General features: G+C 41.3%; 1 protein-coding gene across 1 annotated transcript in view; it reads left to right on the forward strand.

Moving 5' to 3' along the window:
* Positions 1 to 22,501, forward strand: part of LOC145341151 (NAD kinase-like) — a 46,554-nt gene extending 24,053 nt beyond the window's left edge. Inside the window, exons 5-12 of the mRNA XM_080186053.1 lie at positions 1,834 to 1,942; positions 2,381 to 2,466; positions 3,597 to 3,699; positions 7,079 to 7,239; positions 11,394 to 11,493; positions 12,744 to 12,901; positions 17,036 to 17,118; positions 21,464 to 22,501. Of these exons, the coding sequence (XP_080042179.1) occupies positions 1,834 to 1,942; positions 2,381 to 2,466; positions 3,597 to 3,699; positions 7,079 to 7,239; positions 11,394 to 11,493; positions 12,744 to 12,901; positions 17,036 to 17,118; positions 21,464 to 21,623 (960 nt within the window). The 3' untranslated portion in view covers positions 21,624 to 22,501. The remainder of the gene's footprint in view (positions 1 to 1,833; positions 1,943 to 2,380; positions 2,467 to 3,596; positions 3,700 to 7,078; positions 7,240 to 11,393; positions 11,494 to 12,743; positions 12,902 to 17,035; positions 17,119 to 21,463) is intronic.
* Positions 22,502 to 26,322: the final 3,821 nt, after the last annotated feature.

Consider the following 26,322-nt stretch of genomic DNA (forward strand, 5'->3'; position numbering starts at 1 on the left):
CCAGTGGAGATGAGGTCATTGATGGTTTGGGAGATTGTTCAGTGGTGGGATCATGGCCTAGGGGAGATTAGGAAGGGCAAGAGAGCTGGGGTTCACAAGCCTGCACAAGGTAGAGATTGGGTGACCAAACAAAAGCAGCATCAGCAATGGCAGCAGGTTTAATGACAAAATGCTAGGAATTTAGAGTGCTGCAAGTTTTGAATGAATAAGGGAAACCGAGAAACTAAGATTACAGTGATGTTAAGGGGCCATCTGGAGGGCGTTCAAGAATAAAGGAGATGGGAGAAAGATTTGCTGTACTTGGGAAAGATCCTTGGCCATAAGACATAGGAGCAAATTAGGCTAAGCGGCCCATCGAGCCCGCTCTGCCAGTCAATTGTGGCTGATATTTTTCTCATTGCCTTTTCCCCATAACCCCTGATTCCCTCAGCAATCAAGAACCTATCTATCTCTGCTTTAAATACACTCAATGACTTGGCCTTCACAGCCTTCTGCAGCAAAGAGTTCCACAGATTCACCACTGTCTGGCTGAAGAAATTCCTCCTCATCTCTGTTCTAAAAGATCATCCCTTTAGCCTGAGGTTGGGCCAAAGGAATGGGTATGGAGGCAAAGAGGATGGAAAAGCTTGAGGTGGAGTATATAAAGTGACGCTGGAGGTTTTGCTATCCTGTTTGTTGTGCTGGGTTAAAATAGAATACTTCTGCCCTGTCTATTGTGACAGGTTAAAATGTATAATTTTATAAAATTCTGTTTAGGATGCACTATTTTTAAACTAAACCTCAACTACAAGCCTGTGGCAAAACCAGTACCTTTTACCTTAGTGTCCCTTTGAATCTTGTCACAGCAAATGTTTAGGGGAAAAAGAACTAGTATTTCAGATCCCAGTACCAAGCTTATTTTGATATGTTGTCATGGATTTCATCAATTGTTGGCTTAATAATTCAAAGTGATATAATGCTTTGAGACTGATTCTTTGTGCATGTGACTGACAGTTTCTTTTTGAGAGGTCAGATCCAACAAAATCCAGGAAGGTTCCAGCTGCACTACTTGGATCTAAAAAAATAGATTTTGATTTAATTGGGCAAACTTAAAAAAAGTCCTATGAAAGCAGTTGTTTGAAATCTCCAAGCAAATTGCCAGTCTGCATTTGTCAGTTTTGTTCCCCAGTCTATGCCTGGAACATAGGCACTGGAGGAGATCGAGTCCCTCCCCATCCTGTTCTTCCATTCAGTTAGACTCTGGTTTATCTGCTCCTCAAGTCCATTTATCTGTCTTTTTCCCATATCCCTTGAGGCTGATCGCAAACATTTCCACATTCTGACAGCTTATGGAAAATATTCATGCAAAGGGAATGTCCCTAGAGCAATGGGAGGATTTCTTTCAATAATTCAAACTTCTTTTGCGGGAGATAGCTATTTTTCAGTGATTTGCACGTTTCCCTTGGGCACAGTGATGTTTGAGAAACAACCTTGCCAAAGAAAACCAGAATACTACACTTCAAGGTGCAAATGATGGAGCTCTCCAGAGATTTTATTGCCTGTCTCTAATGTTTGTAGTTTTGTTACCATAGATTAGATCCCAACTGACACAACAATATCGCTGTGTTGTAAAGCAAGACTATACAGAAGAGTTGCATTTGGTGGATGGAATAGCTGCTGTATATGGGTTTAAATGATACACTCGTTCCCCTCCTGCTTCCCACACTTAGAAGTAGTACCTTGTAGCTAAGTGCCCTGTGGCAACTTTTGTTAACAGCAAAGGATGTGGCTGGAAATGTTGGACTTAAAAGTGAATTGTGCTTTTTGTTTCATATTTTCTTTTTCTTGACCTAGGAGAAACACTTGGTTGTGTTTGTTGAGAAGAAAGTGGTGGATGATGCAGCACTGGCAAAAGATGCAAACTTTGAACCCATCAGGCAACAGCTCAGCCCTTTCCGTGAAGGTGAGATGGGGCAAGGAGTACCACTTGCTGAGCGAGTCTGTCAATGCTAGAAATGCATACCAGATCAATCAACACATGAGAAAGGAAAAGTTAGGGTAACATTGAGATGTGAGGAAGAGTCCCCTTGAGAATTAAGAAGTTCTGTGTAGATACTCTTTTCTGAAAACCAAGTGTTACCTGAACTGTTGACCTAACATTCCCTTATTCACCTGCTAACAGGCCTCACTGTGTAATTTTTCTATTGCCTTTTAGCTGTGTAATCAATGAATTTTTAATTTAGACACCACATGATGCGCCTCATCTATTTCTGATCATCATCTAATTTGCTAAAACTGGTTCTGGCTGATTGTCCAGACTTTTTTCAGATATTGCCATCATGTTGCTTATATAATAGGCATAATTGATGAAATTGGCTTATCCATTTTGTTTAAATCTCAGGTTACGATGAGTTGTCTGGCTGCATAGACTTAATCATTTGCCTGGGTGGTGACGGCACACTGCTATACGCCTCCTCGCTCTTCCAGGTATTAGACAGTCTTATCTGAAATGTTTATGCCTTTTATTTTAGCATTTTATCACAGAAGTTAGATTTAAGTACAAGTGTCTTATTGACGTATGCTAATAATTGAGAAATTCAGAAAATTATCACAGCTGCTGGAAAACTGACTGACATGAGACTGTTCATGAGGTCATGTATGACAGCAGATATGGAGTTGCTGTTTATTATGCTGCATTAGTATGGATATGATGTGGAGATGCTGGTGTTGGACTGGGGTAAACGCAGTAAGAAGTCTCACTACACCAGGTTAAAGTCCAACAGGTTTATTTGGTAGCAGATGCCACTAGCTTTTGGGGCTTTGCCCCTTCATCAGGTGAGTGGGGAGTTCTGATCACAAACAGGGCATATAAAGACACACACTCAGTTTACAAAATACTGATTAGAATGCGAGTCTTTACAGTTAATCAAGTCTTAAAGGTGCCAACAATGTGAGTGGAGATAGCATTAAGCATAGGTTAAAGAGATGTATATTGTCTCCAGACAGGACAGTAAGTGAGATATTGCAAGCCCAGGCAAGTTGTGAGGGTTACAGATAGTGTGACATGAACCCAAGACCCCCGTTGAGGCTATCCTCATGTGTTTGGAACTTGGCTATCAGTCTCTGCTCAGCGGCTCTGTGCTGTCGCAGAGTCTGACGCGACAGGGCAGAGTTGCTGAGCAGAGACTGATAGCCAAGTTCCGCACACATGAGGACAGCCTCAACGGGGGTCTTGGGTTCATGTCACACTATCTGTAACCCCCACGACTTTCTTGGGCTTGCAACTTCCCACATACTGTCCTGTCTGGAGACAATACACATCTCTTTAACCTATGCTTAATGCTATCTCCACTTGCATTGTCTGCACCTTTTAAGACTTGACTAGCTGTAAAGACTCTCATTCTAATCAGTATTCTGTAAACTGAGTGTATGTCTTTATATGCCCTGTTTGTGATCGGAACTCCCCATTCACCTGATGAAGGGGCAGAGCCCTGGAAGCTAGTGGCGTGTGCTACCAGATAAACTTATTGGACTTTAACATGGTGTTGTGAGACTTCTTACTAGGAATGGATATGGCAGCTCTGTTTTGTGTGGCTAACTATGCTGTGGTTTTCCAGACCAGTGTCCCTCCTGTCATGGCATTTCATCTCGGCTCACTCGGATTTCTGACACCTTTCAAATTTGAGTCTTATAGAACAGAAGTGACTAATGTGATTGAAGGTAAGAATGGAATGGTTTGAAGCCTCTTTTTCCTCTGTGTGGAATGCTATCAGCCTTTGGTAAACAGTCCTTTCGAGATTCAGTCTGACTGCTATCTGATGAGAAAATTGCTTTCCGTAATCAAAGATTCTAGTAAACCCACAGCATATGTTAATGTGTCCAACTGTATTGAAAAACACCTAGCAGTATGATTAAAGATTCTGTCTTTGCAGACTTGGATGGTATCTAGGGAGAGAATTATGAGCTGCATGGCACTTGACTGACTTGCTGATGGGTTACTGATCTATTTGAGTGATGGGAACAATTTGAGATGATGCATTAAGATGACCACAGAAGTTGTATTGATTTGAGTGATTTTCTTTTTTCCCCCTTAAGCATGTTTGGTGATAAACTGCTTGTTGTCAGCAGTCTTCAGTTTGTTTTAGTGGCAAATTAAAATAAACCACGTAAACTGAGGGGCAAATTAAAGAGACAGACCCTTAAAAGGATACTGCCCGAACCAAAAAGCAAATTGCAAATGAAACTTAAAACATTAGATTGAAACATATTTAAAAGGGTCAATCACTGGGTATGGAAGGCCTCAGTGGTGCTGGTGGATTCTTCATGCTCCCTCTGTAGGGATGTCTGGCTGTGCATGTAGCCGTAACGTAGAGATGCCGGCATTGGACTGGGGTAAACACAGTAAGAAGTCTCACAACACCAGGTTAGAGTCAACCAGTTTATTTGATAGTAATCTCAGAAGCTTTCGGAAACAGTGTTCCTGCCGCACACCTGACACACCACAAACGGTGAACCTTCCACACACCTGATGAAGGAACACCATTTCCGAAAGCTTGTGAGATTACTATCAAATAAACTGGCTGGACTCTAACCTGGTGTTGTGAGACTTCTTTGAATGTAGCCACGGCAGAGGGGCAGACAGTTGGATCAGATGACCCCCTCTATCACCTGCTGCCCGAATGGCAAGTTTTGGTTAAGAACAGGAGCAGGTTCACGTGGCAATCCTCCTTCTTTCTCTCCCCTCTCCCCCTTAGGTGGGGCTGAAGTGCGCACAAAACTATCGAGGTTCTTTTTAAAACTGAAAAGGGCGTGCAGTCTAAACAACCTAGATTAGTACGGTCCACAGACTTCAAGGCTTGCAGAGGCCATTAGAATTAAATTAACTCTGTTTTCTGTCAGCTCTTATAAACAACAAATTGTGGTACAATTCGCCTTATGGGGCTGAACAAATAGCAGTAAATCAGTAGGTAACTGAATTAACAGAGCAGTGATATTTGAATGGTTTGGTTGAAGGCAGTGTGAAGTTAGTGAATTGGAATAATGGAATATTGCAGCTTGAAACGGATCATTTGGCCTCCAAGTCTGTGCCACTGCTTGTCCTCACCTGTTGTGTCTGATCTAATTCCACTTTTTCCCTGTATTGTTCCTGTAACCATCAACTGCAAGGAACTGTTATTAAATTCATTTTTGCAAAGTTTAGATATGAAAGATTGAAACTACTGATTGTCATTTAATGTGGGCGGGATTGTGAAGGGAAGGCTGATAATGGAATATTGTGCATTTACGGAGGAAATAACTTTTACAAAAGAGCATAAGAAATAGGAGCAGGAGTAGGCCATGTCGCCCTTCGAGTCTGCCGCGCCATTCAATAAGATCATGGCTGATCTGAAGTGGATCAGTTCCACTTTCCTGCTCTCTCCCCATAACCCTTAATTCCCCTGTCTATCAAAAACCTATCTACCCGTGACTTAAATATATTTAGCGAGGCAGCCTCCACCACTTCAACGGGCAGAGAATTCCAGAGATTCACCACCCTTTTGAGTGAAGAAGTTCCTCCTCAACTCCGATCTAAACTGCACCCCCCTTTTATCTTGAGGCTGTGCCCTCGCGTCCTGCTATCCTTTCTAAGTGGGAAGAATCTCTCTCTACCTCTACCCTATCCATCCCCTTCATTATCTTATCCATCTCTATAAGGTCCCCCCCCCAATCCTTCTAAACTCCAACGAGTACAGACCCAGTCTATTTAGTGTCTCTTCATAGTCCAACCCCCTCATCTCCGGTATCAGCCTAGTGAACCTCCTCTGCACTCCCTCCAAGGCCAGTATATCCTTGCTCAGGTGCGGCAACCAAAACTGCACACCGTACTCCAGCTGCAGTCTCACCAGTACTTTAAGTAAAATGTGCTTCCATATTAGGAGTGTGGTTAGTGGCAGTAGGAACAGGGGTACAATTAGATCATTGCTGATTGGTAACCCAATTCTATCTACTACTGTGTTTCCATGAGTTATGAGTAACTCATAACTAGTGTTTCAGTTACTAGTTAACCCTGCTCAGTTGCCCAAACTACTTTTATTGCATCCAGATGTAAGTGCCTGATTGTGCCTGGCATGAAATGCTGGATACGCATGTTCTGAATCCTGTCCTGAGTTCTATATATGTTTCTTTACATTCCCATGACTTCAGGTGCTAAGTAGGGGGAGGCAGTTGTGCAGTGGTATTGTCACTGGACTAGTCATCCAAAGACTTGGGTAATGCTGTGGGGATCTGGGTTTGAATCCTGCCATGGCAGATGGTGAAATTTGAATTTAAAAAAAAATCTGGAATTAAAAGTCTAATAATGCCGATGAAGTCATTGTTGATTATCATTTAAAAATGCACCTGGTTCACTAATGTCCTTTAGGGAAGGAAGTCTGCCGTCCTTATCTGGCCCAAATGTGACTTCAGATCCACTGCAATGTTCAGTGTCCTCTGAAATGACCTAGCAAACCACTCAGTTCAGGGGCAATTTAGGATGGGCAATAAATGTCTATGTGCCCCTGAACAAAAAAAAAATTGCAGAATTTATTTCCATGTCAGTACAAAGTCTCAAGTTATGAAAGGGTACGTCATGCTGACCACAATTATTATCGATGTGGGAAAACATTCAAGTCTGTGCAAGTACACAGAAAAGTCACAAAGCTGATTAATGCCAGCACTGAAAGGAAGTAACTGAGGGGAGACCTGAGAGAGGGCCTATAAACTGGTAAAAGTTATCCAAGAACTGAGCTTTTCCTTTCGAAGTATGTCATGAATGTAGAATTGGAAGTCAAAAGCTTTTTGGTGACAGATTTAAAAACTTTGGGTGTTCTTCACGTGCTGAGCAACCAGTATTTGTGATGGGCTTCTGATTGAGTACCAGAAGTTAAAACGTTGATTAAAGAAAGGTGTGTTTCAGCAACAGGGCAGTGATTCAGAATGTATTATTCGTAGATAGTTTGAACCACGCTGACCTGCTGCTTCCTAATCTGTACTTGTTTTGCAATTTTAACTGGGAGGAGAGTGATTAACACTGGAAAATCTCAGTGAATGCAGCTTATTTTGGAACCTTGTCTTTGATCAGGAGATGCCAGGATAATTCTGAGGAGTCGCCTGAAGGTGAAAGTGGTTAAGGAATTAAAATCAGCAGGAGTGGAGAGGCAGTACTTGGTGCAGGATAACGGACTGGCCCCACAGAGTCATATTGACAACGAGGCAGGAAAAGTCTTCATGCAAGTACTACATGTATGTGTAGACAAGACCATAAATCCTTCTGCAAGGTCCTACCCTTAATGGAATGGAGGAGGGGAAAATGAGGCCTAAGTCATGAATTTGAAAAGAAAAATCTGCCATGGTGATTTTAGCAAATTATAAATGAAATCGCAATTTAAAAGATATAAATGTTCCAGGCTATGCTAATCCCACATACTCTTCACCATAGTAGTTGCAGATTTTCTCAGTTTTTTTGGAGAAAACAGTTTCCCCTCAATTCCTAACTGTAACTAATAAAACAGATTTCTTACCCCTATGTTTTGTTTCCCCACTATGTTTGTAATGCTTTATCATGCGGTTAAAAGCAAATTGAAAAGTTTCTTAGTATCAACATTTGATTCGTGTAATGTCCTGTCTCAGAAGGCCATTAATGCAGAGTGTTTAAAAGGGACTTGTGTATATGTGGGAATTAAACACATTCATTTCCACTCTTCCATTTAGTCTTAGGGAAATACATTTTCTGACAATCAGCGATCACCGTTTTGTTTCTGAAATTTAATTCCAATTCTCAAACTCTTCAAATTTTCCATTTTGGGATTATCAGTCTATGGACTGACAGAGTCCAGTAACATTACCATACCCAATGTGATTAAAGTATTCATTGTGCAGCTTTCTGGTGCCAACAGCGGTCTGTTAATTACATGCACATCCTAAAAACATAGAAACTAGAAGCAGGAATAGGCCATTTGGCCCATAGAGCCTGCTCTGCCATTCACTTTGATCATGGCTGATCATCTAACTCAATATTGTGATTTTCCCCCCCTTCCTCCCATGTCCCTTGATCTCTTTAGCCCCAAGGGCTATATCTAATTTTTTTTTGAAATCACACACTGTTTTGGCCTCATTGTGGTGCTAGTGAATTCCACACATTCGTCACTCTCTGGGTGAAGAAATTTCTCCTTGCCTCAGTTCTAAAAGGTTTACCCCTTACCCTCAAATTATGACCAAGTTTTGGACTCCCCCAGCATTCTTTCTGAATGTACCCTGTTAGAATTTCTTAAGTTTCTATGAGATTCCCCTTTCATTCTTCTAAACTCCAGTGAATATAATCCTAATCGACTTAGGTCTGTCATATCATCCCAGGAATCAGCTTGGTAAACCTTCACTGTACTCCCTCTATAGCAAGGACATCCTTCCTCAGCTATGGACACGAAAACTACACGCACTACTCAGGGTATCCTCTCCCTCTACTTTGCATCACGTAAATCTACCTCCTCAACCAAGTTTTGGTTGCCTATTCTCTGCTAAGAATATAATTGATCATTCAACCCCTCCAGGTTGTTCTTCTGTTTGTTGAGACTGTGCCTTGACTCCACATCCTTTCTACATATGGCTAGCAAAAATTGATTGATCTCAGAAGTGAAATGATTAGTTGAGATGGCAATTACTGTTTTTAGTGGATGAAAGTTTCATGACTCTGTGATCTTAGAATCGTAGAAAAGCTACAGCACAAACAGGCCCTTTGGCCACAAGTTGTGCCGATCTTATCTACCTACTAGGCTTTCCTATAACCCTCAATCCTATTAAGTCCCATGTACTCATCCAGAAGTCTTTTAAAAGACCCTAACAAATTTGCCGCCTCCACCACTACTGACGGCAGCCGATTCCACTTGCCCACCACCCTCTGAGTGAAATATAGATTCAGTTTTTATGTAGATTTACAGTTAACTCACGGAGCCCAGGGGTCATTCTGACTCTGTGCTGCCCCCCCTTCCAAAACTAATATAGCCAATATAATTGTCAGTGTTTTGTTCTGAATATGCTCCTCCAAGGTGCCCTCTGATGTTTTCAAATGTGAAGTGTTGTATAAATGCAAGAAGTTGTGAATGTTGAGACAAGGTATGCAGAACATTTGAAGTGGAATGAGAGAAGAAATTATGTTTTAAAAATGGACAGAAATTAATATATTCTTTAATATCTTATCCCCTCACCCCCATCCTATCTTGCAGGGTCAAAACCTGAACAGTGGTGTCTTGACTGCTGAATGCATGTACTTTCTCTCTCATACCTGGTGCTAAGATAGTGCAAGTTGTAGCCAGTAGGTGGAGTTGGAACATGTGAATATTTCTGCTTCATTAATGAGAGGCATTGTCAGATGCTTGATTTGCTGTATGTGGGGGAAAGAAAATGACCATATAAAAGTTCAGTATGTTGATGTATCAGACCTATCCCTGAACACAGTCAAGGCCAGCAGCAGCAGCAAGTTATACCAGCCTCTTTATACCTCTGGTCAGCCAAAGCAGAGTTTTGTGCTGCGTATGGCACAAATGGCCCTGTGGCCATTTAGATAGCCCTGTGCCATCTAAATATTAAAACATGTGAAGAATGTTTTGTTAGCAAATGCAAATCAGATTCCAAAAAACTCGAGTATTTTAAAGTTTTTATTTTAAATTCACCTCTTGCTCTTGGGTTAAACTGCAGATAGTTTCAAAACTGAATTTGTTATCTTGGACTTCTCTTTGTAGTTCATTTGATAAACAGGATTGAGTCAGAATCAGCTATTTCAACTGGAATTCTGTGTCAGTGCAATGAAAAAGCTACTTTGAACAAGCAGAAAATATGCACTCCATGTGGCATTCTAATCTTATTCAACAAAAACTTAATTTGGATAACTACCTGTAGCTAAATACTGAGGATCCATTGAGTAAATAATGCAGCTGCACCTAAATAACTTGATCTGTAAATAGTTTGCTCGAAATTTCACACTTCACTGTTGCTAGATGATGGCTGTTTCCTATGTTTTAATAAAACTGATGTACTCAATGTTAACTAAGAATGCAAAGCCTTGAGCTAAAATATGTCTTTTCCTCTTTTAATGCCGATCGATTTTCAGTAACATTCATCTTCCATTTTATAAAAGGAAGGAGCAAAAGCCATATAAAGTAAATTGTTGAATCTTACAGAACAGTAGGAACCATTTGGCCCATTGTAACTGCTGGCCCTTCCCCCTCTCCAAACACTTTATTTACTCCCCTTTTAAAAGCTGTTATGAATTTTGCTTCCACTTCTATTTCAAGTAGTCTAACGTCCCTCTGAGTTTTTAAAAAAGAACTCTTATCAGAAAATATGTTCCCAACTCCTCTTTTTGTTGTTAATAAATTTATCCTCTTAAGTTACTGATTCAGTGACCAGTGGAAATCTCTCAGTTCTCTTCATAATTTTGAATTACTCTGTCTGTAAAAAATCTTCAGTGCTGCCACCCTTGCTCAATTCCTGCTCCCAAAACAGAATCCAATAATCTTCTATTACTCAACTAATGATCTGTATAGATTGAATGTTGTTACTTTTATACTCAATACCCATCAGTAAAACAACATGTCACATTTTTTTCTGAACACAGATATTAACTTCTGCTGAAATGTGCATCATGAAGCCCTGTGGTTTATCTGCTCCTGCACTCCTTTTTAAAGTTTGCCCTGTTATTAGAGAGCAGCTCTGTATAGTTAAAGCCAAAGGTATAGGTCAATTCAGATTTTAATTGTTATTTTGCATGTTTCAAATTATTGAAGATCTGCATCCAGAAACTGTGTTATACACTGACATTTTTCCAGTAGTGGCTACTGGATAATATTGTTGCCCTGGATGAGATCAGTGAACTGAACATAGACTGATAGTTGGAGTACTCAAAACTGTCTGGTAAGTGGATTGAGGTGTTTGGAAGTGCCGATGAAGGAGGCTTAGCAAGTTATTGCAGTGAATCTTGTAGGTGGTACACAGCTGCTACTACACCAGTGGTGGAAGGAGTGAATGTTTTAACGTGGTGTTAGAAAGTGTGTTGAGTAAGCGGGCTGCTTTGTCCTGTATTGCTAATGCTGCACTCATCCAGGCAAGTGGAAAGTATTCCATTACACTTCTGACTTGTGTATGGTAAACAGACACTGCAAAGTCAGGAAGTGAGTTACTTGCTGCAGAATTCCCAGTCTTCCATTTGCTCTTGTAGCCATGGCTTGTCCAGTTCGGTTTCAGTATAAGTAACACTAGTAATGCAACATGAAATATTTTTAGATGCAAAAGCATTGAGGTATGCTGTAGTATCCTTTGTTTATTGTGATCCTTTTTCCTCCTGTGTAAGTTTACCATTTGACGTTGTGTTGGGCATTGATTCTTCTGAATGGATGTTATTGCAGGTGCTGAATGAGGTGGTGGTGGATCGAGGCCCCTCATCGTATCTCTCGAATGTGGACTTGTACTTGGATGGGAGACTCATTACATCTGTGCAAGGAGATGGTAAGAGGAATAACATTAATTTTTAAAGAGCTTATTTACATGCTGGTTGGGAATTTTGGAAGCAGTTGATGAATCAATATTTTTGTCCAGTGGGTTATTCTTTCTGCACCCATTGCGCCTTCCTTTCTCAGCTCAGATATTGCATGGGTTAGCGCGTGATATCAAATTTATCTGACCATGCAGCAAGACCTGGACCACTTTCAGGCTTGAGCTGATGAGTGGCATGTCACGTTGGTGCCACACCAGGTGATGACCGTCCGCAACAAAAGCAAGTCTAACCCGTTGCTGTTCAATGACACTACCGTCGTTGGATCCCCCTCCGTCGAAATCTTGGAAATAAGTATTGACAAATTGAACTGGAACAGCCAAATATATAAATGCTGTGACTACAGGTTTATTAAATGAATATTAAAAAACAAGTTACTAGGACTTGTGAAGATAATGAGGCCAAGCTGCAAAGGGCTGTAGTAACTGATGAATTAATCTAGTGCCAGCCTAACTTGCTATCCTTAAATCATCCTCCCTAAGGAACTTACCTTTGACAGAATCTAGTTAATTAAATCCTGCCAAGTGCAGTCAAATCCAATGCAGACTGTGATTCTCTGAATAGAAGTAATGTTCAAAATGTATGACTGCAGTTTTTCTTTTCTTTCTTTCTTTCTTTCTTTCTTTCTTCTTCTTCTTTCTTCTTCTTTCCTTCTTCTTCCTTCTTTTTCCTTCTTCTTCCTTCTTTTTCCTTCTTCTTCCTTCTTTTTCCTTCTTCTTCCTTCTTTTTCCTTCTTCTTCCTTCTTTTTCCTTCTTCTTCCTTCTTTTTCTTTCTTCTTCCTTCTTTTTCTTTCTTCTTCCTTCTTTTTCTTTCTTCTTCCTTTTTCTTTCTTCTTCCTTCTTTTTCTTTCTTCTTCCTTCTTTTTCTTTCTTCTTCCTTCTTCTTTTTCTTTCTTAATTCAGAATTTTTTGCGCAATTAACCTATGTCAGTGTTTATCTCGTATGTGCCATCTTTCATCCTATTTCATATAACCCATCTGTTTTTCTTTTCTTCCAACTCTTGTACTTACCTAGTTTTCCCTTAAATGTACCAGTGCTGTTCACTTCCAGCGCTCCCTATGTTAGCAGTTTTCCCATTTGCACCAATCTCTGGGTAAAGAAGTTGCTTTATCTCTTTTTGTTGGGTGTGAACTGAGTGTTTGTGAATGCTGCCTTGTCTGTGGGCACAGTAGTATTTAATGGACAGTTTAATTGTTTCTTCAGGTGTTATCGTGTCCACCCCCACTGGTAGCACAGCATATGCCGCAGCAGCTGGAGCCTCTATGATGCACCCAAATGTCCCAGCCATCATGATCACTCCTATCTGTCCTCACTCACTCTCGTTCCGGCCTATTGTAGTCCCGGCAGGAATGGAACTCAAGGTGAGTGTGTAGACTCAGTGATGTTCAAAAATGGTCAGGAACGGAGTTTGAGTATATTGCAGTCAGTTCAGAAGATGTTACTTTGTTCATACTTTTGTGTAAGAAAATCAACCCTTGGGATAATCTGCACATCCCATGAGGAGTGATTTGGATAAAACAGGCTTCTAGTCTCTGGAGTTTGAGAATGAAAGTTTATCTAATTGAAGCTGCTTCCTCTGGAGAATCTGGTTTACAATAAGATATCGGCCAGTTTGGACTGAGATGAGAAATTTCATTCAAAAACTTGAGCCTTTGGAATTTTCCTGCTGAAGGACTGTGTATATTCTGTTATTGAGTATGTATTCAAGACTGATGATCTTTCTTTGCTAACTTCTCCATTTCCAATTTCCTTTTGTCTTATTTCTTTCATCTTTTTTCCTTTTTTGTCTTCCATTTCAAGTTTATTCATTTATTTTCTATCTCTTTTTCCCTTTGCCTCCATCACATATTGTCTCATCTCGCTTTCTCTCTCTATATCAAATTGTTTCATTTGTAACTGAATTTTAGCCAACTCAAGCACCTACCCATTTGGAGAATGTCATCTCTCAGCTATGCCTTGCAGTTACAGTGCTTAGCTATACTTTCAATTATATCTGCTTTCTTTTCCTCTACAGGTAATCCCAATTGCAATTTATCTTCCAAATTCATTGATTTAGTTGCAGTTATGCTTTTCAAACTCTCCAAGGTTATATCCTTTACGTCTTGGCAATTGCCAAATCCATTTTACAGTCACCCACTTTAAGATCTCACAACAACCCTCCTGGTTCAATATTCTGCTCATTTTTTTAAATTTTAAAAATCACTATTTCCAATGCAATCAAGAAATTGTGCTCTTACGTTCCTCCGGGTGCTCTGGTTTCCTCCCACAGTCCAAAAGACGTGCTGGTTAGATGCATTAGCTGTACAAAATTCTCCCTCAGTGTACCCGAACAGGTGCCGGAGTGTGGTGTTTAGGGGATTTTCACAGTAACTTCACTATGGTGTTAATGTAAGCCTATTTGTGTTACTAGTAAATAGACTTTAATATCCTGCCAAGTGCCTTCAATTTTGTTAACAGCACAGCTGATAAACGCTAGGGTATTCCGAATGCCAGAAGAGAAACTTGGAACGTTAGCTCTCAATCATATTTTGCACTTTGATATAATGTGAGGGAAGATGTGAAGACGAGTGATGGATGTCTCAGCCATTTGCGATAAACAAAATAATTATTTACTAAACAGTAAAGAGACTTGGTTAAGGGAAGGACAGGATTGGTAGCTTAACATCAGGATACAGATGTTTCAGGTGGGATAGAAGGGGATGTCAAAGGGGTGGGGGAGTTGCACTACTGGTTAAGGAGAATACCACAGCTGTACTCCGGGAGGACACCTTGGAGGGCTTATACAGCGAGGCAATATGGGTAGCGCTCAGGAATAGGAAATGTGCAGTCACATTGTTGGGGTGGGGGTTTACTATAGGCCACCCAACTGCCAGTGGGAGATTGAAGAACACGATATGTAGGCAGATTTTGGCAAGTGTAAAAGTAACAGGATTGCTGTGGTGGGAGATTTTAATTCCCTCTATATTGACTGGGACTTACTTAGTGCTAGGGCCATGGATGGGGCAGAGTTTGTAAGGAGCTTCCAGGATTGCTTCCTGAAACAGTATGTAGATAGTCCAACTAAGGAAGGGGCCATACTGGACCTGGTATTGGGGAATGAGCCCAGCCAGATGGTCTGTGTTTCAGTAGGGGAGCAGTTCAGGAACAGTGACCACAATTTTTAGTAAGCTTTAAGGTATCAATGGATAAAGATATGTGTAGTCATCAAGTTAAGGTGCTAAATTGGGGGAAGGCTAATTACAACAATATTAGTCGTCAAGAAGGCGTACGGCATGCTTGCCTTCATTGGCCGGGACATTCAGTTTAAAAATTAGCAAGTCATGTTGCAGCTTTATAGAACCTTAGTTCAGTCACACTTAGAATATAGTCTTCAATTCTGGTCATCACACAACCAGGAGGATGTGGAGGCTTTGGAGAGGGTACAGAAAAGATTTACCAGGATGTTGCCTGGTATGGAGGGCATTAGCTATGAGGAGAGGTTGGAGAAACTTGGGTTTGTTCTCACTTGAGCAATGGAAGTTGAGAGGAGACCTGATAGAAGCCTACAAGATTGAAAGGCAGGGCAGAGTGGATAGTCAAAGCTTTTTCCCAGGGTGGAAGAGTCAATTTCTAGGGGGCACAGGTTTAAGGTGCAAGGAGCAATCATCTTATACATATAAGATGATGAAAGGGATGGATAGGGTAGAGGTGGAGAGGTTCTTCCCGCTCAAAGGACAGCAGGACTAGAGGGCACAGCCTCAAGATAAGGGCGGGGGGAGCAGTTTAGAACAGAGTTGAGGAGGAACTTCTTCACTCAAAGGGTGGTGAATCTCTGGAATTCTCTGCCCGTTGAAGTGGTGGAGGCTGCCTCGCTAAATATATTTAAGATGCGGGTAGATAGGTTTTTGGTAGGCAAGGGGATTAAGGGTTATGGGGAGAAAGCGGGAAAGTGGAACTGAGCCACTTCAGATCAGCCATGATCTTATTGAATGGCGGGGCAGGCTCGAAGGGCTAGATGGCTGACTCCTGCTCCTATTTCTTATGTTCTTATGTAGGAGCAAGGTTCAAAAGAGATGCACGAGGCAGATTTTTTCCACAGAGTAGTGGGTGCCTGGTCTCGTTACCAGGGGAGGTGGTGGAAGCAGATACAATAGTGACTCTTAAGGGGCTTCTTGACAAGTACATGAATAGCATGGAAATAGGGGGATATGGTCCCCGGAAGGATAGGGGGTTTTAATTCAGTCGGGCAGCATGGTCGGTGCAGGCTTAGAGGGCCAAAGGGCCTGTTCCTGTGCTGTAATTTTCTTTGTTCTTTGTAAAACAGAGAATAGACTCAAAATACACTTACACACTTAACTATATTAATGACTAGCACAACTTTAATTTTTTCCCAGTTCCAAGTCCCTCTATTATTTTTAACCTCTGAGCTAAATGTCCTCAAACAACATCCCCCTAGATTCTAAAAACTATAAGTAAAATCTAGCAGTTGTTACTACACTAGGCATACATATCTTTTGGAGTTGCTTCTGGCTTAGGATACAGACAACGGGCTTCTCAAATAGGCTTTCTCCAGGCATAACTTGTTGGGAGTTGACAGTTTGCTGCTGTAAGTGGCAATCTCTTGCATAGTGTAAACTTGCCTTTAATGTGCTGTTTTCTTTTCAATCTTCCCCTATCTGAACTAACTTTCTCAGAAGTCACTCTTAATTGCTTTTATAACATTAATTCACTTTTTTAGAATGTGTGAAATTCACCCCATCTTTTTTGAACTTTTATCATCTTTAATTGTTGACACACTATCCTCCATTCTTATCATCTTGCCTTGGCCAAACATTTGTTCAGTGTTGCTAGGTATCAAAGCCCTAGTTCCACTAACCTGTCTTTTCTACAATTTTCATTTTAAAATAATTTGTTTTCCTTTTAAACATACAACCACCAGAACATATTTCCAATTATTGGATTAATTGTTTTTTCATGTTATAATTTTCTAACAATATCATCTGGTTTGAACAAGAGTGGCAGCTGGGCCTGACAATTGGTCTCGGGCTTTGGGTATGGATTTTTATTATTCATTCGTGGGGCATGGGCGTTGCTGGCTGGCCAGCATTTATTGCCCATCCCTAGTTGCCATTGGAAGGCAATTGAGAGTCAACCACATTGCTGTGGATCTGGAGTCACATGTAGGCCAGACTGGGTAAGGATGGCAGGTTTCCTTCCCTAATGGATATTAATGAGGATGAATTAATTAGTTGCAATTTTAAGTGCATGTCAGGTCATGGGGATGCAGGGAAGAAAATTGGAAAAACCCACTAAAGTTGCCTTGTCCTCCAATAGCTGGTCTTATCAAGCTGAACTCAAGTTACTGGCATTGAGCCATTCAGTTGGGTTGTTTCTGCAAGGAAAGTGTGTTATGAAAAATGTTAAATGCAGTACCCAAGAAAATGCATTTAAACTCATGCCTGGAATCAGTGAAATAAATTCTAAGCTTACAAGCTGCATCTGTTTGCTTTTTGAAGATAATGTTATCGCCCGATACCAGGAACGCAGCCTGGGTCTCATTTGATGGCAGAAGGAGACAGGAAATTCAACATACAGACAGGCAAGTGTGACACTATAGCTACCTCTATCCTCTTCTCTGTACCACATGGTATAATCACTGGGGTGTTGGAAGCAGGTGGTAATGACGTTATGGTATAGCTCTTAACTGAATATACATGGTGGGCCAATTGAAATCTTATTATATTTCTTATCAACTAATTTCTATTTTATTTTGTCTAGTGATTTTTTTAATAGTTTTATAAAACAAAGGCATACTTTATAACAGCAACATATGTCTCTAATCTTTGGCCTTCCTTGGTAATGATTTAGAAACCAGACTTGCATCAAAGCAGCTGCAATTGGGCAAACCTGACCCGGCAAAGTGCAGCACCCCGTGCCAAACCCTGCCAATTCTTGACCTGCATTTGCTCCCAACCCTTCAATTCGCCAAATTCAAAATCCCTGTTTATAACCTATAACTGTAGCTTCACCCCACTAACCTTCAGCAACCCCTTCCAACTGACCTTCACCTCATGTGGGTCACACCCTTCCTTTGCCTGACTACGGCCATTAGTTGCCTCAGCTTTATTTTCTGGACCTTCTTTCGGAAACTCTTCCATTGATCTGATATCTTTCCCTTTAAAAGCTGACAGAGTTTCTGCTTTATAACTGTGCACTTCCGAGCACATTTCCCAAAGATCTCATTGCCCAACGTGCATTTCTCATTTATATTATTATGTCATATACACTGTAAAACAGAGGTGGCCGCACAGATGTATGCTTTAGAAGAAAGTTTTGACAGCAGAAGTGGTTCTTAGGTCCTGAAATAGGTGCATGCCTATATAACTGGGTAACCTTACAATCACGTGGTACCTAAGGAAAAACTTTGTTTTACACTTTAATTCAGCTTGTGTTACCAACAGAAGAGCAAAAGGTTTAGTCAGAGGTGGTACCCTCACTAAAATGAAACATATTCAGTAGCTTAGCTATTGTTGTTGGGCCCATCAGTGTCTGAATTGATAAATTCACTGCTTGGGAGCATTGAAACTGTTCAGAGCAGGAAGGTCACTGGTTCAATGCTCTTTGGATTTTTCAGTAAGTTCAGAGAAGTTCAAACCATGTGTATGGTCAGAAACTGTCTTTCGCTTGCGTTTTGTGAAACTGAAAAGGCGGTCAAATTCCCACAAAAGGCTGGAGGATGGAGAAGAAAAAGACTTGTTCATAGACTGCCACTCACAACCTCATGATGCCCTGGTGTGTCATTGTTGCAATGTAGGAAGCACAGCAGCCAATTTGTTTACAATAATCTCCCATGAACAGCAATGGGATATTGAATAGATAATTTGTTACAGTGACACAGTTTCAGTCATGATTGGCTGACTGGTAAAAGGCAGAGAGTGGGGATAAAGGGGTCCTTTTTAGGATGGCAGACGTTGACTGGTGGAGCTCCACAGGGGTTAACGTTGGGACCGCACCTTTCACTCTATACTCAACGATCTAGATGAGGGAACTGAGAGCATTGTAGCTAAATTTGCAGATGATACAAAGATAGGCAGAGGGGCAGTACTATTGAAGAAGTGGAGGAGACTGCAGAAGAACTTGGACAGGTTAGGGGAATGGGCAAAGTGCGAGGTTATGCACTTTGGTAGGAAGAATAGATATAATTGGGGAAAGAATTCAGAAATCAGAAGCACAAAGGACTTGGGAATCCGAGTTCAGGATTCTCAAGGTTAACTTGCAGGTTGACTTGATGAGAATGCAAATGTAATATCAGCAATGATTTCAAGAATACAAAAGCAGGAATGTATTGCTGAGGCTGGTGAGACCACAGTTAGAATATTGTGAGCAATTTTGGCTCCCATATCTAAGGAAGGATGTGCTGCCTTTGGAGTGGGTCCAGAGGAGGTTCATGAGAATGATCCTGGGAATGAAGTGTCTGACGACTTGATGTACTCAGTGGAGTTTAGAAGGATGAGAGAGGAGCTCATTGAAACTTGCGAGATAATGAAAGGCTTGGATAGAGTGGGTGTGGAGAAGATGTTTCCATTGAAGAGGAAGGGACCAGATTTGAGGGCACAGCCTCAGAGTAAAGGGATGACCCTTCAGAACTGAGATAAGGAAGAATTTCTTCAGCCAGAGGGTGGTGAAAGTATGGAATTCTTTGGCAGAGAAAGATATGGAGGCTAGGTCACTGAGTGTATTTAAGACAGAGATAGATAGATTCTTGATTGGTAAGGGAATCAAAGGTTATGGGGGAAAATATGGGAGAATAAGGTTGAGAAATTTATCAGCCATGATCGAATGGAGGAGCAGACTCGATGGGCTGTAAAGTCTACTTCTCCTATATCTTATGGTCTTTCAATACTGGCTAGAATACCAGGGAGAACTCCCTGCACTCCTCCTTTTGAAATGTTGCCAAGGTTTATATCAACCCAAAAAAGTAGACAGGGCCTCAGTTACTCCTCAAGTAAATTACTTTGGATGCTGGAATCCAAAACCAAAAGAGAAAATGCTGGAAAATCTCAGCAGGTTTGGCAGCATCTGTAAGGAGAGAAAAGAGCTGATGCTTCAAGTTCAGATGACACTTGGTCAAAGTCCTTTGACAAAGGGTTATCTGGACTCAGTGTCAGCTCTTTTCTCTCATTACAAATGCTGCGAGTCCTGCTGAGATTTTCCAGTATTTTCTCTTTTTTGGCCTTGGTTACACCTTGTCTGAAAGATATTTCCTTAGCCAGTACAGCAATTCTCCAGTACTGCATTGGAGTGTCAGCCTGGATTATGTACTCATGTCTCTAGAATAGGATTTGAACCCACAACGTCTGACTTGGGCGAGAGTGCACCATATGCAGAGTATTTGGTAGATGGATATGAATTGCTTTAGTGGAAGTACTTTGATATTTCATTGTGAAACCTGTTGCAATTCTGTACAGCAGTTAAAGATTTTACATCAAGAGTCACGTTCCCCACTGTGTACCTACCCCTCCAGATTCTTTGACTGCACCAGAGAATATTGGGGCACGAGTCTCTGTCAAACAGTGAACTCCTAATTTCAATCCTGTCACCAGGAAGTTGCCAAGTGGAGCCTAGACGCTTCCTCACAGAAAGAGAAGGAAAACATAGGATATCTGATGTTTGCTTTGCGAAAGACGGGGATAACATTGTTATCCTTTACTGGAGAATAACAATAAATACTAAAATTTGTCTTAGTCAGCATCTCAAAATGATGGGTGGCCCAGAAGCAGTCCACTGTGACCTCATAGGTAGAGGGGAAATGGGCTACAGATGGTTCCCAGGCAGTAAAAAGCAAAGAATTAATTACTGGTTAAATGCAGTCACTGTTTCTTAAAAGTACGGAAGCAAATCTGTGCACAGCAAGATGTCACAAGCAGCTGATGAATAAGTCACTAGAAGATGTTTTTTAAGATTTTCATTGTTGAGGGAGCATTGGCCAGGAAAACAGCAAGAAATCGTATAGTGCATTTAATGAAATGATACATGGCCCTTCACCGGACCATTGCGAAACAAAATTTGACACCAAGCCCGTACAGATATTAGCACGGGGGACCAAATGTTTGGTTAAGGAGAGAGGTAGAGAGGCAGTGGATTTCAGGATGGAATTCCAGATCTTATCATCTGGCAGCTTGAAGGCATGATTAATAGTGGTGGACTGATCAAAATTGGAGATGCCAGAATTAGAGGTTTTGAGTAATGCCCATGTTCTTTTTTGAATTGTTATTGGAAATGCTTGCGGACAGGTCCTGTCTTTGACTCATTCACCTGAATGAGTTTTGATGGCCTCCATCCAATTTGAGTTGGCCAGCGCACAAGAAAGTGACATAAGTTCTTTTTTGGCTGTCTTCACCCGGAGCTTGCTGTGCCTGTCATTTTGGATGCCAAGGAGAGTGCATTTCAGTGCAGAGCCAACAGCCTTCGTCAATTCTAACAATGTTCAATAAAAAACAGAAATGTTGGAAAACACTTGGCAGGTCAGGTAGCATCTGTGGAAAGAGAAATAGTTAATGTTTCAGGTCAACAGCCTTTCACCAGAACTAGAAGAATTTAGAGATTTAACATGTTTCAAGCTAGTGCAGAACCAAGGAAAGATTTGTGATGGGGTTTATGGCAGGCATGATTAAATGTTAAAAGCAATGATTGCGCAAGGTTAAAAGGGGTGGCAGTGGGATATGTGAAGAGTCTAGCGGAGCTATAAATTGTAACAGTGGAACTATTACCAGCACCTGCAGTCTGGTTATGATCCAAAGATGTTGAACCCATTATTGAAACTGGAAAGCTGTAAAATGCCTGATTGAAAGATGAGATGTAATTCATTAAACTTCATTGCAGCAGTGCGGAAGGCTGGGGAATGGTAAGAGTGGGATAATATTCTGCTGTTTTATTTTGTTTAGCATAACAGTAACAACGTCATGCTACCCAGTGCCATCGATCTGCTGTTATGACCTTGTGTATGACTGGTTCGAGAGCCTGGCTGAGTGCCTGCACTGGAACGTGCGCAAAAAGCAGTCACGCTTTGAAGAAATCACAGATTCGTCAGACACGGAGTGTTAGTCCACAGTGGGTGCATCCCTTTCCTGTTCTACACTCCCCTCCTCCATGGAAACACTGTTCTAAGCTTATTGGAGTATCTATTCTGTTTGTATTGTTAAATAGAAGACAGTATTCTGTATCTGAATGTGGTGTATATTAACATTCCATCGGGTACAACCTTCCTGCCTCCCTCCTCTCCACCCAGTTCCTCACATCTTAATCATCCTGGAATGCTCACTGAGCCTGCAAGTTGGGGAAGAATAATGAAGATGCACCAACTTTCTTCATAATGGGCTTGAATTCGTGTTGCTATTTTACTGTTTTTATTTTCTTTTACGGTGATAACTATCATTCATCAAATTTGTACAGTGGAATGTGCCCTTGGAGCAATTTGTTGATTGACATGCTATGGATGTGCAGTTTTTAAAAAAAAAAAATTTGGCTCACAAGGTGTCTTAGTTGATAATGCCTGGGGTGTCCCTGTTATGCACCTTGCTGGTCCAGCTCAGCATTTGGAAAGCTAATTACTATTTGTCTGGGTTAAGGAGGAGCAAAATATATCCCCACTTTACCTTTAATCACTGACCCTTGTCGGAAACCCAGCCTTTACTAAATGCCCCTTGGCAGCAGAGATCTGCTGAGATGCACCATGGAACTAGTCCTTTTTTGGAGTACATGGGGTTGAGATGACCAGTGTGAAAATGGGTCATTTTTAAGCAAAGCATCTTTCCAAGATGATCAACTTTAGTTGCTGCCGCAAATCAATGCTGCACTGTTAACCTACAGCGAAGATTAACTGTTCAGATGTTTTGATGAAATCGAAATTCCTTGAATTTTATATTGTACATTATCACATTACTATAGAGTAACTATTGTATTAAAAATACTGTGAAAATGTACTATAACACCCTTGTTTTCTTTTGGTCTTGCCAGTCTGCATTTAAAGGAGGAATCCACGGCTGGTGATGCTGATTGTTACAGTATAATAATTCAAGAATGTTATGCCTTTAAAATCAACACAAAAAAATGGAAACTAGGTTAATTTACAACCATCATTTTGCCTTTGGTCAAGTGAGCTAAGCAGCTGGATGTTTATTTCACAGCTGATTTAACTGAGTTGTTTGGTTACTGCACCTTGCCTCTTAAGTGTTGTTGAAATGGAATAACATTGGGTCGCATTATTTTGTTTCTTTTGATTGTGCAGTGGATCAGTGCGTACAATTCTTTCCTGGGATCCAAGCTGAAATCCAGTCCAGATTACTGAGGTAGGGGTACCCTTCATTGTGACCTGAGACGATCACCCTTGAACACAGTTCGGATTGGTTCTGATTTATATTGAATGTGCTTGTCCACAACTCAAAATGAAACACATTATCAGTCTCTGTTGTAGTTTTGCTAGGGCCAAATTGGTGCAACAGGTAGTTTGCAGATGAGGCAGACCCATATATTGTAAGTGTAATGTTTGTGCTTTACTCCGAATCTCAACAAAACCTGTACCTGAGTGGGATTACTGATAGTGATTAAAATTCAATATTTCTCTTCAAAACATTTATATTTTCTTAGTGGATAAAGGGACATTACAATGGAGAAGATGTTGAACTCATTGCAGACAGACTTGTGACATATAACCATAGAACAAGTTACATTTCCAGTTAGCATATAGGATGTCAAACCTCAAACCATTTTCAATAAAGAATTGTAAACAAACCAGTCTCTGCTGTTGTGTCAGATTGAAAAATGGAATTGGATGTTGGCAATTGTTTGGGGAATAAACAGTCGTAGTGGTTAAAGGGTTCATTCTCTGGTGGAATGTGGAAAAGGCCCATGGAGCTACACTGGGGCCTGGGTTTTTCACTCTATACAAATAAAATTCTTATTTGCTTCATCCAAGTCTAGAGGTAAAGTGCCTTGATAGGCTCTTTGGGCAATGAACATCGAAGGATGTACTGACCATTCTTGTGGTAGAGTATGCACTCACCAGCATATCAAGACTTTAAGGATTAAATTATGCAGACATTGCATCAACTTGGCTTGGTCAGGTTGATAAGTGATCTAAGAACAGATTTTTTTTATTAATTTGCAGGATGTGGGTGTTGCTGGCTGATCATTGCTTTTGAGAAAATGAGGATGAGCCACCTTAAGAGTAATAATGTCTAGAACACAAAAAAAAGCGCTTTGCCTCATAGAACATAGAACATTACAGCGCAGAACAGGCCCTTCGGCCCACGATGTTGCGCCGACCAGTTACAAAAACAATGACCCACTAGCCTATACCAATCCCTTTTCGTCCATAAACCTATCCAGAGATCTCTTAAACGCCCCCAAACTAGACGCATTTACAACTGCAGCAGGCAGGGCATTCCAATCCCTCACCACCCGCTGGGTAAAGAACCTACCCCTGACATCCGTCCTGTAGCTACCCCCCCTTAATTTAAAGCCATGCCCCCTCGTGCTAGCTTTCTCCATCCGAGGAAAAAGGCTATCACTATCCACCCTATCTAAACCTCTAATCATCTTATATGTTTCAATAAGAGCTTCTTAGCTGCCTTCTTTCCAACGAAAACAACCCTAAATCCCTCAGTCTCTCCTCATAGGACCTCCCCACCATACCAGGCAACATCCTAGTAAACCTCCTCTGCACCCTCTCCAACGCCTCCACATCCTTCTTGTAATGCGGGGACCAGAACTGCACACAGTACTCCAAGTGCGGCCGCACTGGAGTAGTGTACAGTTGCAACATTACACTGCGACTCCTAAATTCAATCCCCCTACCAATAAACGCCAAGACACCGTACGCCTTCTTAACAACCTTATCTACTTGATTCCCAACTTTCAGGGATCTATGTACACACACACCTAGATCCCTCTGTTCATCCACACTATTCAAAGTCCTCCCGTTAGCCCTATACTCGACACATCTGTTGCTCCTACCAAAGTGAATTACCTCACACTTCTCCGCATTAAATTCCATCCGCCACCTCTCGGCCCAGCTCTGCAACCTATCTAAGTCTCCCTGCAGACTATGACACCCTTCCTCACAATCTACCACACCTCCAACTTTGGTGTCATCAGCAAATTTACTAATCCACCCAACTATACCCTCATCCAGATCATTAATAAAAATTACAAACAACAGTGGCCCCAAAACAGATCCCTGAGGCACACCACTCGTAACTGTACTCCATGATGAATATTTACCATCCACCACCACCCTCTGTCTCCTATCTGATAGCCATCATGTCTGCACTGGTCAAATACAAGCCACCCAAATATTCAAATCCCATTTTCCAGTACTTGGTCCATAGCCTTGTATGCCTTAGCATCACGAGTGCTTATCTAAATACCTCTTAAATGTTATGAGAGTCTCTGCTTCCACCTTCTTCGACCACTACAATCCCTGTGATGTAGGGAACCCATAGTGCTTTTCAGGAATTCAAGGCTTTTGCCATGAATGACAGTGAAGCAATGGTGATATAGTTCCAAGCCAGGAGGGGAACTTCCAGGTGATGATGGTCCCATGTATCTGCTGCCCCTCCCTGTACGTGAGTTTCTGCAGTGCATCTTGTTGCTGGTACACACTGCTTCCACTGAGCATTGGTGCTAAAGGGAGTGAATGTGGATGGGATGCCATTGAAGTTGCTGCTTATTGCAGCAGACATGAACTAGTAACATTTCTCTGGATTATACAGTCAGTAAGGTACTTCAAGGACTGCAGGAGAGGAAAAAAAAGACAAGGTTGCATTTAACATAGGCTGCTGTGGAATATAATGTAGAAAAATGTGAGGTTATCCACTTTGGCAAAGTATTTCTTAAATGGGACAAGACAGGAAAATATAGTACATCAAGTACCTACAATCACCAGGCAGGAGTGTTCCCTTCTTGTTAGGGAACACTTCAGTAGTCAAGGGCACTCAGCCTCTGGTCTTCAGGTAAGCATACTCCAACATGGCCTTCACAACAATGCAGAATTGCTGAGCAGAAACAGATAGGCAAGTTCTGCAAACAAGGACAGCCTCAACCAGGATCTTGGGTTCATGTCATACTATCTGTAACCTCCATGACTTGCAAAATCTCACTATCCTGGCTGGAGACAATTCACACCTCTTTAACCTGTGCTTAACACTCTACTCACATTGTAAAGATTTGATTATCACATTCCAACCATTATCTTGTAATTGAGTTTGTGCCTATATATATGCACTGCATTCACCTGATGAAAGAGCTGCACACAAAGCTTGTTACGAAATAAACCTGTTGGACTTCAACCTGGGGTTATGAAACTACTCAAAGGACTTGGGCATCATTGTCAATAAGTCACTGAAGGTTATCATGCTATTTGTAGCAGGCAATTAGGAAGGCTTTTGGCATGCTGGCCTTTTTTACAAAGATTTGCATACAGTTTGTCCTTCAATTGGATAGAAGCTTGGTTGGACCATAGCTGGAGTTGTGCGTGCCATTTTGGTCCCCTTAGGAATGATATTCCATATAGAGAATGCAACAAAGGTCACTGGACTTGTTCCCTGGACAGGATCGTTTTATGGAGAGAGATTTGATGATCAAATTGAAACTTACAAAATACTTACTGTTAGACAGGGTAATGCAGGCAGGATGTTATCTCTGGTTAGGAGTCAAACCAAGAGACACAATTTTAAAATATGGGGGAAGGCTACTTGGGACCAATACGAGAAGTTATTTAACTTGGTGTGAATCTCTGGATTTC

Source organism: Carcharhinus amblyrhynchos, chromosome 3, assembly GCF_965287045.1.
Source record: "Carcharhinus amblyrhynchos chromosome 3, sCarAmb.v2.hapA, whole genome shotgun sequence".
Classification (NCBI taxonomy): Eukaryota; Metazoa; Chordata; class Chondrichthyes; order Carcharhiniformes; family Carcharhinidae; genus Carcharhinus; species Carcharhinus amblyrhynchos.